Below are 15,249 nucleotides of genomic sequence, written 5' to 3'. Positions count from 1 at the left end.
CCAGTCTAAATAAAGATCACATCAGTTAATCATCACAATCATGAAAAGAAATCAATCCATCAATGAATAGGTTTAACCACTTTAACCTATATACTTACGATATTTGAAAATAGCAGATCCAAACTCACAACGCGTACCATCGCAACGTGTTGACATTTTTGAAATATTTGTGAAGCATTCTAACAACACAAATCTTGTATAGGGGTCCCTGGCACAAATCAGCTTTTCTTTTTGGAGTTTGGAACACTTGCCTGTAATAGCAGGGACGCCAGGTTGAATGTGGTTAAGCCCATGGAACAAGATGTGTCATAGTTATGAACCAGAGTCTGTACGTGTCTCAAATTGGAGCTCAGAGGTACACATTTAATGACTCCTGGGCCTCAACCTTTCCAGCATCCTCTGTTTTCCTTTCCCCAAAGACCACAGCCAATCACCTGTCTGAATTCTAGCCACCTTTGAGGAGATGACAACAGGGTCGGATCAGGTCACTCATGCAGAAAGTTAGGGTGGAGAATCAGCACATTGCAAGCAAGCTCTCATTTATCTACAGTTGTTGACAATCTCGCGTATGGAAAAGTGACAGAGCTGTCTTTGACAAGGAACACATATTTAGTGGGCTCCAGGATATCCCAGCGATGTCTGATTTCACAATTGAGCTCCTCAGCTTCCGAGTCTTCTTCTCGATCCTAGGAATTGTCGGTAATACGATTCTCATCCTCGTCCTCATTCAGAACAGACTCTCCCGACTGAAGTCCTTTGAGGTGTTCCTCCTGGGGCTGGCTGTGTCCAACTTGGAGGAGATTGTCATCGTAGATATCTATGATATTATCATGCTCATTGACGAAGCAGAATCCCACATCAACAAATTGGAGTGTCAGACTATGAAGTTCCTTACGATGTTTGGCGAGATAGCCAGCATCACCTTCACTGTACTCATCAGCATCTTCCGTTATCAGAAGCTGAGAGATACTGACAAGAGGGGCAACCTCCCAGTCTTCCTGGACAACATCAGGTCAGCCTGGCTGGTGAGCGGCTTTTGTGTGGTTCTTTCTTTGTTAATTAGCATCCCCACTTACACCACGGACCTGGACGGCCACATGGAGAAGGACAACCATACAGCTAACTCCAGCAAATGCCCCCCTGACTTCTTTCAGTGTCACAGAGGGAATTGTCCATTACTCAACCAATTATATAAATACATTTTCATCCTGGTCTGCAACCTGCTGCCTGTGTTAATCGTCACGTTTACAGGTTGCCTCATCATCAAGATTCTGCTGGGCCAGAGGAAGAAGATAAGACCAGAAGAAAGTGGGTCACAAGTGTATGCCAGGAAGGGCAGGGAATCTAAGATGCATCGGAGCACAATGTCTGTCCTGTCAGGGATGGCATTGTTCCAGACAAGCTGGACTGCCTACATGGTCCTTCATCTGGCTCTTGATCCCGAGGACTTTGATGGATACTACGAAGTAGAGTTCTGCCTCGCTATATTATATACAGCCATTAGTCCCTATGTGTACGGGATAGGAAATAACCTCTTCTCTTTCAAGAAATTTGCTAAGAAGTAATTAGAACCCTTCCTCCAGCCCTTTCCATTCTCTCAGTTTAATCAAGGAAGTTAAAATATTTAATTTTATTTCTTTATTTTTGAATTCCTTGTATTCCCCCCCTTCTCATAAAGCAGAAATAATTCACAAACGAATCATTTTTGACAGATCTGTGTCAATACTGTTTATGTCTGCTCTTTGTGATTGATGAGACTGTCAAATTATTTACATGCAGGGATAGACAGACAGACATGTTACCTCTGGGTGGCAGAAAGCGTCATACATTCCAGCAATATCAAAATCTCGAAGGAAAAATAGTTTGCATTGTTGCTTTTGTTGTAATTCCATCTGTGACGAAGATGTAGCCTACAGTAATACTATCAATCATGGTAATAATTGTCTTGTGTTGTGAGAAATTGTTTTGACATTATCAGCCATTACCAGACGCTCAAGGATATGTTAAACTAGCATTCCTCACTATTCAATATCCAATATTATGAAACAGATTTTCAAGCTCACATCCATAATATATATTAAAGGAAAAGTTAACATGCTATAATGAAGATATGTGTTTATCTTAACTAGTTTTAGGAATAAAATACCCAGCAGTAAAATGTCATTTATCATGTAAATAGTTATACCCACCAGTAAAATGTCATTTACCGTGTAAATAGTTACAATGACATGCTCAAGTCAAATAAGAAAGAGAAAAGTGCCCAGCTCAAACATGTGTTAAAGAGAACATAAAAGATTGTATACAGATGCCTGTATGTCATTTAGTATGTAAGGGTAAAAATTGCAATAAAGTCACAATGGTAAATAAGAGTAAATAAAAATAACTAAAATATAATACAATAACAATTGCACTATGGCATGAATCCTACCTCTAAATACTGTGTGCGTGCATATGTTTATATATGTCATATATATGTGTTTTTTTGTGTGTACAATTATATTGTAAATATAAAGGAACCTGTGTGTGGTGGATGTGTTTAGAGAATATTATAATGTGAGGTGTGTGTAAGGTGCTTTGTGTAAGGTGCTGTGTGTGTGTGTGTGTGTGTGTGTGTGTGTGTGTGTGTGTGTGTGTGTGTGTGTGTGTGTGTGCGTGCGTGCGTGCGTGCGCGTGTGTGCGTGTGTGTGTGTGTGTGTGTGTGTGCACAGCTGCTGCTGAGTGTGTGTAATAGGAAGAGGCAACAGGCCCTTAGTGTCTATTGTCCATAAGCCTGGTTCCCAGGTGGAAAAAGCTGTCCCAGAGTCTGCTGGTCCGAGCCTTGAGGCTGCAGTACATTTGCCAAACAGTAGCAGCTGAAAAGGTCCATGGCTGGAGTGGCTGGAGTCTGATAATCCTATGGGTTTACTGACACATCATCATACAGTCCCTATGTTACTGTTATTCATGGATGATTAGGGCTGAAATGTCCTATACACTGGCATGCTGCCAATATAGCCGGGGAGCCACAGGCCCAAAAGCTCAAAGAATAGGGTTTTACCTGTGACGTCATGACATACTTTTTATTTTTGTTTTTTCTATTCATTTGGTCATTAAGGTACACAGAATGAGAGGCCTGCTCTGCCGTAAACTCTGAGAAAAAAAGGTTATGGCCATTTCTATATTCACTCCATCGACTTCAATATACAGGAGAGAAACACACCAAAATAAATATACTTTAAGTAGCATGTGAGGGGTCAAACTAGGGGTTCTTGATGATTCTGAATCCATTGCAAGCATTTGATTTGCATGAAAAACATTCCTTGGGCTAGAAAACGGACCAAAATAACGGTGACAAGTGATGACTCATCACTTTTCACAGGTTTGAGAGGCTGAAATCTAGCCCAAGGAATGTTTTTCTTGCAAAACAAAGGCTTGCAATGGATTCAGAATCATGAAGAACCCTTAGTTTGACCCCTCACATGCTACTTTTTTTGGTGTGTTTTTTTCCAGTATAGTGAAGTCAATGGGAAACTTTTTTTCGCAGTGTTTCCGGCAGAGCAGGCCTCTCATTCTGTGTACCTTATTGACCAAATTAATAGGAAAAACTAAAATTTGGAGTATGTCATGACATCACAGGTCTTCTCTCATTTTGGCACAGTGGCTCCCCGGCTAGGAAAAAAAGCTAATAATCATATAACGATGATCTTACCATATGCCTTTCTTGAAAAAAAGGAAGAAAAAAACTAAACAGTGCTCTTCCATGCACAGGTCTAGGTCTAGGTCTAGGTCAGGTAGGTTATTGTGGCCTCTTGGTGGCGCTATAATAGCCCAATGTGAAAAAGGTGGCATGTCTTCTTGGGCCTTTCAAGGCAATCGGACGCTGCAAGCATGATTTGAGGCATTGCATGCATGATTTGAGGCATTTTGTTCCAAAAATGTATTTAGCAGAAGTCAACCTGCTGGTGGTGCCATAACAGGTCAATGTGAAAAGGGTCGCATTTGTTCCTTGACCTACAGTAGTGGAAATGTGTGTGCAAACGTTCACATAAATCGCCGGCATGATTTGAGTCATTTTGTTGACCAACTGACCAATCATGCAAACTTTGGAAGGCAATTTTAGGCAATCACGATGGAATATGGAAAATCGGACAGATCCATGTTGATCACATGACTGTAGAGATACTGTCTACCGATTAGCATGATTTGTGGACAAAATTTGTAGTAGTGTCCAAAGATGTGTTTTGCAAACATCGGTCTCATGGTGGCGCTAAAACAGGGCCATGTGAAAAATGTGGGGCAGAGTGTGTGTGCACAGTTTAGCCGTGAACGGGCCAACGGCGCCGGAGATTAGCTGGTAACAAACTAATCAGACACACAGATTGACGGACGGACAGGCAGGGGCGAAAACATACTCTCCTGGCGGAGACAAAAATCCAGTGAGTTGAATGAAGATTGATTTTCTCCTGAAGTATGGAGTTGATATGGTGTGCATGCATACTCACGTAAAATCTTGTTTCAACTCTTGAGAGTGTAGTATGTGTACGAATAACAACTGCATCTGCCTAAGAACTGCATCTATCCTAAATGGAAGATAATGAAGGGGGTGTGCATGAAATGGAGATCCATTTTAAATGGTTCAAAGGTCAGGCAGAAAAGGTGTGTTTTGAATCTTGATTTAAAAGTGTTCGGAGAAGGGCAGACCTGAAAGGAAAGGGTTACAATGCCACCTGGTGAATCTCACCCTAGCTTATAACCTGTATCTTGGATTCTCAAATGCAAGCATGGCAATACCTCCTAGTAAGACGCCTCAGGGTGACAAGCGACGAGGTCGCGCCATGTCTTGGCCGTCTGTCCAGTGATGTATATCGGACCAGTTAAGCTGGTTGCACACTGCTGCGTTTTTGTTGCGAAATGCAATCCATATGTGTAAGTAATTTTCATTTATCTAGATTTTGTTTTTAATCATAATTAATTCCCCAGAAATTTCAGATTTTATAAATTAAAAACATTTTAAAAATACTTTTATGTAAGAAAATCCATACATTTAATATTAAACTTTTAAGAATAGTAAAAATAGCAGATCTAGAAGCTCACAACGCGTTGCATGGTTGTGAGCTTGTAGATCTATTTCTATTATGGGTTCTGGCCTGGGAGACGTAAACATCTTGTCTAGAGCTAATAAATGTTTGGGAACCCCCTGGGCTATGACAACTGATCTGCACTTGGATGTTTTGACTGCAACTGCGTTTTCTGAAAGAAAAAATATATTAATATATAATTGTTATAATTATAGGCTATATGCCTTTATTAGGCTATAGGTTAAAAATCACACTCGTGTGAACTGAGCGGTGGTGTGTGTGTGTGTGTGTGTGTGTGTGTGTGTGTGTGTGTGTGTGTGTGTGTGTGTGTGTGTGCCCCCTGTGTGTGTGTGTGTGTGTGTGTGTGTGTGTGTGTGTGTGTGTGTGTGTGTGTGTGTGTGTGTGTGTGTGTGTGTGTGTGCCCCCTGTGTGTGTTTGTGTGTGAGTGTGCCTGGCCTATCCTGAACAACAGCGCCCCTCCCTTAACATGTGTGGTCAGAAAAGGTTACTGCAGGCTACATACCCGGAGACAGACAGACAGACAGACAGACAAACAGACAAACAGACAGACAGACCCACACACACGGCCACGTATAGGAGCGTTGTGACCACCGCTCAAAAAGAAACGTGGCACTATTTAGGGACACACAGATGGAAGGCTGAGCTTGATTACACTCCGCGTCTCCGCCGCAAGGCGGTGTCGCTCGCCGAAAATATGGCTCGTACATCTGTGAAATTTGGCGCGTGTGTAGGCCTACAATAATAGGCCTACTAAAGAATAACACAAAATTGACAAAAACTCCTATGATCCGTGCAGTAGCCTACGACGAAAGTAAATCCCCTTCAAGCGTTTGAGACTAGATCCCATAGCCCGCAGAGAAAGTCCTAGACCGTGATTGGTTGCCTTGTCAGCAACCAACGACATTGTCGAAGGGTGACTGTTGACTGTTTTACCAGGTAGCCATTATAAACTGCAACCTATTTCTTCTTGTGTGAAACTCTAGTTTCTACTCAAAATAATTTCTCGTCTAATCATTTTTAGACCCATCCATCTAGGCTACGAATGGACTGCAGTCTGCTGCCTGCAGGTGCTTTGGACTTCCTCACATTTGGTGGTGAGGCTTTCAATGAAGCTGACTTCTGTTCATAATCATAGCCAACTGACAATGGTGTAAAGTAACTAGTATATTTACTAGTTATATATAGTACTGTAGGCCTACTTATAAGTAACGTTTTGATGTATTTGTAGCCTACTTTACTTGAGTATTTCCAAATTCCAATATTTTACTTTTCTACTCCACTAGGCCTACATCTCAGAAGAAAATATTGTAGGCCTACTTAATTACTCCAATAAAAATTGTCAACTTTAGTTTGTAGATTTTTATTATAATTACAAATTACATTTCAGCCATTTATAAAGCTGATCTACAAGCTCACAATGCATCAGGATGCGACGCATTGTGAGCTGAGCTTGCTATTTTCAAATGATTTTTTACATTTGAAAACTTGTGAAATGCGACATTCTGCTAATGAGTAGCCTACTTTCTACTTTTGGTTATCTACTTTGAGTAGCCTACATGTTGACTACTTCCGTAGCCGTAGTCCTACTTTTATACTCAAGTAGCCTACATTCTGAATTCCAGATTTTTACTTGTAGAGTATTTCTACATTGCAGTATCGATACTTTTACTTTTAAGAAATGCGAGTAGCCTACTTTTTTCCGCCTCTGCCACTGACCAGAAGGGCCGCTCCCTTGAGTACGTTTAACATTATTATTCCCTAATCCCTAACATTGTTAAGGATAATGCTAGATACCACTGCCATACTAGCGTGCGATTTCAGAGTGACAGTAGATTGTGAGCCATAGAAAGAGTTGCGTCAATGAGCCCGAGTCCAGAAACACTGACTACATGTCACGTGGTTCATCATGTATCGCGCGTGGCCGCGTGCTTCAACACCCATAATGACGAGGATTCATTGTTCTGAGTCAGATTGTGTGTTGTTTGTGTGTGTGTAGACAGCAGCCTTTTTAATTTTGCCCTATGGCGTGTGTGTGTGTGTGTCCTCTCTCTGTCTCTATCTCGCTCTCTTTGTCTCTAAAACACGTTTCGAAATATAGCCTACAAAAATGTAAACATGGATGCTGGGAGTGGGAAAGTAGCCTATATTTATTTTAATATGATTTTGCTCGATATATTTCTCTTGTGAACGAGTTGTGTTTGTCTATTTTGTGTAGGCTATTTATTAATTAGGCTGTGTGCAGCGCAGGCTATATTTACTCCTCCAGTTCCTTTTCCATGTCAATCCAGGACCCTTTCTTTAGCACTGGGAAAGTCCTTAAAGCACCTCGAGTGAGTCAGTCACATGCAGCCAGGGTGTGGGGTTCAATGGCCACCACCCTTGTAGCTACTAGCAGCCTATCTGTGGCTTTAGTATCTATTCGTGTTTTATTGTCTCCACCAGCCGAAGGCTTGGGGGAGAGTATGTTTTCCCCTTCGTCCGTCCGTGTGTGCGTCCGTGCGTCCGTCCGTGTCCGTCCGTGTGTCCTCGCAGTTTGTGTGCAGCTAATCTCAGTCGCCGTTGGCCCGGTCGCTGCCAAAGTGAGCACACACATTCCCTGGATGCCAATCTAGAACCTCTGCCCTAAAGTTTTCAAATGGGCCTTTTCTAGCGCCACCTAGTGGCTGATGTTCGCAAAACACATTTCTGTGCACTACTCTTACAGATTTTGTCCAAAAATCCTACAAATCGGTAGGCAGTATCTCGACAGTCATGTGATCGACACAGATCTGTCCGATTTTGCATATTCCTTCCTGATTGGCTAAGATTGGCTTCCAAAGTTTGTAGGATTGAGCCGTTTTGAACAAAATGCCTCAAATCCCAAACGCAAAGTGCAATTATCATGAAATCGCGCACACACGTTCCCACTAGGCCGAGGAAGAAATGCCACTTAATTTTTTTTAAATCAGCCTCATGGTGGCGCTATAACAGGCCGATTTGTGGTTTTCCCTATAACTCCACCGATCAGTTTCAAACTTTGTAAGCGCACTCCCTAGAGGCTAAGGATAAACCTTTGCCCTGCATTTTTCACATCAGCCTTTTATAGCGCCACCTTTGGGCCGACTTATGTAAAACACATTTTTGCATATTACTCCTTGAGATTTTATCCAAAAATCACGCAAATCGGTACACAGTATCTCTATAGTCATGTGATCAAGTCCGATCGGTCTGATATTTCATATTCCATCCTGATTGGCTAATATTAGCTTCCAAAGTTTGCAGGATTGCTCCGTTTTTGAACAAAATGCTTCAAATCATCAACGCAGCTTGCGATTACCGTGAAATTTGCCACACATATTTCCCACTAGGTCAAGGAACAAATGCTACCTTTTTTCACATTGGCCTGTTATAGCGCCACCAGCAGGTAGAGTTTAGCAAAACACATTTTTGGAACACAATGCTTCAAATCATGCATGCAGCGTCCGATTTCCATGAAAGATCTATGGTGAAGAACATATGCCACCCTTTTTACATTGGCCTATTATACAGTAGCACCACCAGGACACACGGCCTGGTGGAGACCTGTGCTCGGAAGAGCACTGCTTCTAGTTTACTCATGAGTTTTTCGTCTTCGTTTTTGTGTATTAACCACTTCAACCATAGTATCCCAAATAAATTGTGGGTACGTCATTGTCAAAATAATTATAAAGAATAAATATATATAGGCTAGCCTAGGCCTATCTAGCCTATTATATTTTGACAAAAAGCTGATATACAAGCTCAAAACATGTTGGGTTGTGAGCTTGTAGATCAAATTTCTGAACTGATTTTCTTTTTTTGGTTGTTACACGGTGGGTTGATTGATTATTTTATAGACCTACTTTATTAACAGTTAGCAAAATAGTATAGAGGTACGAACATACAATAAAAGCTTGTTTCCATTGTGGTCCTCTAGGGTGGGAGACCCATGGGTGGGAAAGTACATGTGAGGTGAGGTGTTAGGATTGGTGAGGTTTTACTAAATAAATCGATTGATTGATTGATTGATTGATTGATTGATTGATTGATTGATTGAAGACTTTATTGAGGTTTGCATAGGAAAAGGTATATGACAGTACAGTCCACTGGTACACGGTCAACTAAAAGGATAAACACCACAAGAATTTCAATTGGGGTCCTTTTTAACTCATATAACATTGAATGACAGAAAAATAAAACAGTACTATGCAGAAAATATCATTAAAAAACAGCTGTAAAAAAAAAAGAAAAGAAATCACACCAGTGTGAACTGAGCGGTGGTGTCCATTAATTTCAAGGCTGTGTCTGTCTCTCTCTCTCTCTGTGTGTGTGTGTGTGTGTGTGTGTGTGTGTGTGTGTGTGTGTGTGTGTGTGTGTGTGTGTGCATGCATGCATGTACATTTTAAGGCTGCTCAACAGCACCTCTCTGGTCACCCAATGGTATTGCAGGTCAGGCTCAGGCTACAGACACACAGACGCATAGACACCCGCATAGCTAGCTACACACCCGGTCACGCTAAGGAGACAGTGTGACCACCACTCAAAAAGTATTTACAATAGAAAGGTCACTGATTGAAGAATTTATTCAATCCTCAATCAGGGGGAGGTAAGGATAGGCTTTGTCTTTTTTACCAGTTTCGAGTAGCAGCTGCCTGTATGAGTGACTTTTCAGAGCGTTTTTAAAGTAGGGTAGGGCCTTCGTTAGACCGTTCCACATTTTTGCGGCATAGCAGGAGAATGAATTTAACCCATTGTTTGAGCCAAATCTGGGTTGGAAGTGATCTGTGGAGCTGCCTCTGGTGTTGTAATTGTGAACATCATTGACATTTTGGAAGTATTTTAGGGACATGGGTATCTTAGTGGTGTAGTGTACATTCAAAGGAGCTTTATTGGCATGAGAAAATACAATACTTTGTAATTATATATATTTTTTCCCCATCTGTGCACATGTATATTTTGCATTGTCTTGAACCAAATGGTATATCCGTTCAAGACAATGCAAAATATACATGTACATGCCGTTATTACACTCGATATTAAAGGCGAGACCAAAGGCAGGGCCCTTGCAAAGGCAGGGCCCTTAGCCAATGAGGAGCAGCGTTCTTGCTGAAAGTGTATGTTCTCCCAGGCCAGTATGTTCTCCCGAATCTTTATGTACTCAGGTTATTCTCCTCAAAAAATTGTCCGGCAGTACGAAGGCAGGGCCTTTAGCCAAGGAGGGAGCAGCGAGCCCACACTGTTTCGTAGGAACAGTATTTCTAGTTTTAAATAGTATAATAACGTCATGGCCTCACATGAAAAGGCATTAGGTAAATGTATTAGCAGTCACCTGTCTAACTGGAAAGGAACCCCCTACATATAATATTCTTCATCTTATGTCAAACCCTTTGTCAAGTCCTGCCCGTTGTCCCGCCCCTCTTCACACCCATTGGTTGCTGTGTCTTGGTGGGACATTCGTTGGGACACTCCATCCACTACCATTGTAATTCAGTTGCTTCGAATTGTTATTCTGTGTTTTCAATTCTCATTTCAAACTTGGTTTCAGTGAAATGGAGCTGCTCAGTGGCAGTATAGTGACTCAGCATGTTTTTAAATGTTTTTATTTCTCCAAAAATTATGTTTTAGCAAATTCAACATAAAAAAGGCGGAACCAGGGCGGGACAAGGCAGATAGAGCCTGCTAGTTGGTCAGTCAGGGACCAACCAGAAGGCTAACAAAGGTAGTGTAGTGGGACTGGGTGATTTGATTTCCTTCATCCTTTAGCACTGGGTTAGTGGGCTACAGTGAAATGCATATATCTTGAACAATGCCCAGTCACGTTATAAGATTGCCTAATATGCTTGGCCTTAACCTTTAGGGATGGTCCGATCAGGTTTTTTTGGAACTGATCAGCGAGCACCGATCACAAAAGTTTGATCACCCGATACCGATCAATCACCGATCCGATCAAGTTATTATTTATATTTTCTAAATGTTAATGTTTTAACTTTAATTCATTCATTCACTCATGAATTCATTTATATATTTGCCTTATAGTTATTTACCAGCATTACTATGTATTTATTATCATAGCAGTAACTAATTATTCCTTCAGCACTGTGGAAATCAATACCCCAAAATGGCCTCAAGTGGGCATACTGAACGGCTGGTTGATCGGATGCACCGATCGGATCGGATCGGTGAATTTACCTTTTGATCTAAACCACCGATTATCGCCGATCACGCTTTGATCGGCCCGATCCGATCCATTGCCGATTGATCGGTAACATCTCTACTTTGCAGTATGGGGATAGGCCTCCATTCCTACGCCCCGCCTTTTAAACCCTGCCATTTCAAAAACCTGACCTTTTGACGTTTTTTTTGCCATTGCAAATCTCAGTATCTCCATTTTGAAAACCCACCTAGATGTTTGGTTTGCCCGGCTGGGACAACACCTCACACGTCCCAGACTCTACTCCCTGCTGGCTCCCAAACTGTGTAATGAACTCCCCATTGCAATTAGAACTGCAGACTCACTCCAAATCTCCTGCCGCAATCTGAAAACTCGCCTCTTCAGACTCCACCTTAGTCCGTAGCTTTTGCCCTAGCCTCGACGACATTGCAGGCTTATGCAAAGGCTAAAATGTAATTTAGATAAATGTTATGTAGACTCAAGACAGACAACAAAAAAAGTAGATAATGCAAATCAAAAAAGTTTTTGCTGCTGCGACTATAAAGCACAATTTCTAAAAGCGCTTTGAAAAAGTAAGCTTAACTTACATTCACACATTCACTTACAGATCAGTGGTGTAGTCCACTGTTTCCCAAACAGTGGGTCGGGACCCATGTTTGGGCATTCCCACATATGGTCTTAATATTGATGACATCAGGGATCTCCATTTATGGTCATAAAAGGGACATGGACGGAATTCATTTGCAAGTGTGACTCGCGTTGTGACAACCACACTGGTTATCATGAGACTGACACAATTATGTCCATATGGTCATTCCCAGATATGGGCTTAATATTGATTGTACGGAACGTGACATGAGGTGTGACAGACGGACATGTCATAAATGGTAAATGGTAAATGGTGCATTTATATAGCGCTTTTAATCCAAAGCGCTTTACATAGATTGTGCATTACATTCACCCATTCACACACACATGCATACACCGGTGGCGGAGGAAGCCATGCAAGGCACCAACCTACTCACCGGAGGCAATTAGGGGTTCAGAGTCTTGCCCAAGGACCCTTCGACATTAACTCAGGGGGAGCCCGGATTCAAACTGGGAACCCTTCGGGATTTATACCCTTCGTGCTCTAATACCAGTTTCTCTACCCCTGAGCTATGCCCGCTCATGATATGCAGGTTTTCATACTAAATGTGACCTACAGTCACAAATCTAGATTTGTGGCAACTTACTTTCAGTGATTCTGTTTTGAAATACATAGCATGCTCTTTACCTGGTATCCTAGTTTATTTGAAGCACATTGCTTCAATTCAAATTGCACTCTTAAGTAGGCCTATGTGACTATAATTACCTTGTTGTTTGTTGACTAAGGTGCATGCTATTTACTCTGGTTTTGTACTTGTAGGTCACTCAAGGTAAGAGCATCTGCTAAATAACTTAACTGTAATGTGACATTGTAAATTGCAACTGCAATGAGCATCCTCTCTCCCCCATCACACTACTATTCATAGTCAAACGCAATGTTCACACCAGTCAATGCAGCAGTTCCTACAAAGAGCCAGCAGTTCCTACAACAACAAGGAACTGCAGTTACTACAAGGAACTGTTGGGTGGCCGTAGGCGAATAGCTAGAGAGGCTGCCTGGAAAACAGACAGTCACATACACTGGCAAGTTCATAATATTCTGTAATGAATAAATGAATTGTGGCAGAATGATCACTGTTAAATACTGCTATCAAAGACAACCACAGTTTAGGAGTGTAGCGCCCAGGATTAGATTAGATAATTGACACCGGGTGAAAAATGGGTTACAAAATCGTGGGAGAAAGAATTTTAAGTAATAAAATAATAATAATAATAATTAATAAAGAATTCACAGTGGACATCACTGCATCTTGAAGGGCTCAACCCCCCCCTTCTGGAGGCACAAATCTTTGAGCAAAATATATATATTTTTTAAAATCAGTACATTTTAAATGGCATTTAAAATGTACTGGCCTTTTTATTAGAGAAATAATTGCCCCTTTATTTAAATATGTGCTGTGGGCTGCATTTTTTAATTAAGCTGTCCCAGTCCATGGGACATAAGAAGGGCCCATTAAACTTTGACCTGCCCTTGAAAAACAGCCATCACTTTGCCATGCATGAGCAACTTCTTAATCAAAGGGACTTATACGTTTAAATGTGATTCTTTTAAATTGAGTTAAGTCGCCAATTCAGATGCAGTTATTAGGATAAAGGTTTTCACACAAATCCAAGCCACATGACTGGATAGATGATTGCGACCGTAGGTCGCACTTACTATCAAAACCGGCACAAACTGTCAGTCAGTCAGTCAGTCTGTCTGTCTGTCTGTCTGTCTGTCTGTCTGTCCGTCTGTCTGTCTGTCACACCTCACACGTCACACTATTGCCCTGCTCATATCTCCGCAACCGTTGCCCCGATCCATGCCAAATTTTGCACACACGCTCCTTGGCTGCCAAACTACAACCTTCAAGGACCCCCAGAGCTCCAGGGACCCCCAGGTCCCTGGGGGACCCCCAGATGTAAAAAATGACCAAATGTGCAAAAATGACCAAATGACCACCCCAACGGGGCTGCTCACGGGGAATTCCCGGGGACCACCGACTCCTGGTGCTCCAGAACGGATGCAGAAGTGGTGGCGCCCCCAGTGGAGGACCCCCTCCACTGCAGCTCACATAAAATGCCGTAACTCGGGCTAGGAGGGTCCGGGAGAGCCGGGGCCGGTACCTATTCGTCCGCCAAGGCAACGCGGACACCCCACCCCTCATTTCTCACATGGCCCTGTTCTAGCGCCACCATGAGGCCGATTTTTAAAACACATTTTTGGACACTGCTCCTACAGTTTTTGCCCTAAAATCACGCAAATCGCTGTCCCATATAACGCCACCTTCAGGCCGATTTTTAAAAACACATTTTTGGACACTGCTCCTACAGATTTTGCCCTAAAATCACGAAAATCACTACACAGCATGTCTACACTCATGTCATCAACATGGATCAGGAAGATTTTGGAAAAACAAATTTTTGCCCTATTTGTAGGGAGTCTTACTGGTATAATAGGATTTAACTGTATTCAGAGGTTACCTATGTTTTGGTTAAAAGGTATATTCTGATGGGAGAGTGTTTTCTGCAGGTGGTTCAGTCCGAGTGTATCAAAGGGTGCGTTCGGAAATGCGCACCGGGTGTGTGCTCAGTGTAGTTTAGTGCCTAAACCTAACCCTAATCCTAACCCATAACCTCAGTAAAACTATGCCTAAACCTAACCCTAACCTCAGTAAAACTATGCCTAAACCGAACCCTAAGATACACACCCTTTGATACACTCGTACTGAATCACCTGCAGAAAACACTCTCCCATATTCTGATAGTAATCATTGTTAAATGTTTGTCACAGGGCTCCATGTCTCTACAGCTCTTTAATAAACAGAAAATAAAACGTTAGGTAGGCTAGGTGACTAAATGTCAGCCAATCAGGAGAGAGTGCCTATTTATCAGTTTCATTAGTGTGGTTGCCCGATAGGGCAACACATTGTAGTCCTGGGGAAACTATTTATTCTTCTAGATACACTTTTTTTGTGAATGGGTTTTACATTGAATCAGATGCAATTGGAAATTGGTGGAAAAACAATTGGGAGTGGTGCAGGCTCGAGTATTGGTTGAGCTTCACAAGACAGTTAGCTTGCTGCAGAATTGCGTTCTTTCTAGTTTTTATAGTGTTCCAGTTCCAATATGTTATCTGCTCATTTCTTTAGTGTCATATTTCACTTGTTCCTTGCGCAAACAGAGCGCGCACGTACTGCGATCGGCTGGGTATGTATGTCGGTGTCCACCTTTGTTTGAGCCCGCAGCCCAATCAGGGACCAGCATTTCTGGCGATGTCATCACTAACAGCCAATGAGGGACCAGCATTCCTGGTGATGCCAGTGGTGATGTCATTGGCGTCGCCACTCGCCAGTGGTGATGCCAGTGGTGAGC

At 42.1% G+C, this 15,249-nt stretch overlaps 1 protein-coding gene across 1 annotated transcript; it reads left to right on the top strand.

The window, feature by feature from the left end:
* Positions 1-635: 635 nt before the first annotated feature.
* Positions 636-1,565, top strand: ora6 (olfactory receptor class A related 6; the record flags this gene model as incomplete). The annotated part of the gene is made up of 1 exon (XM_080744889.1): positions 636-1,565. One exon carries the CDS (start codon positions 636-638, stop codon positions 1,563-1,565), a length of 930 nt encoding a protein of 309 aa, XP_080601015.1.
* Positions 1,566-15,249: the final 13,684 nt, after the last annotated feature.

Source organism: Nannobrachium achirus (genome assembly GCF_963921795.1).
Source record: "Nannobrachium achirus genome assembly, chromosome: 16".
Classification (NCBI taxonomy): Eukaryota; Metazoa; Chordata; class Actinopteri; order Myctophiformes; family Myctophidae; genus Nannobrachium; species Nannobrachium achirus.
This window is presented reverse-complemented; position numbering and strand designations above follow the sequence as displayed.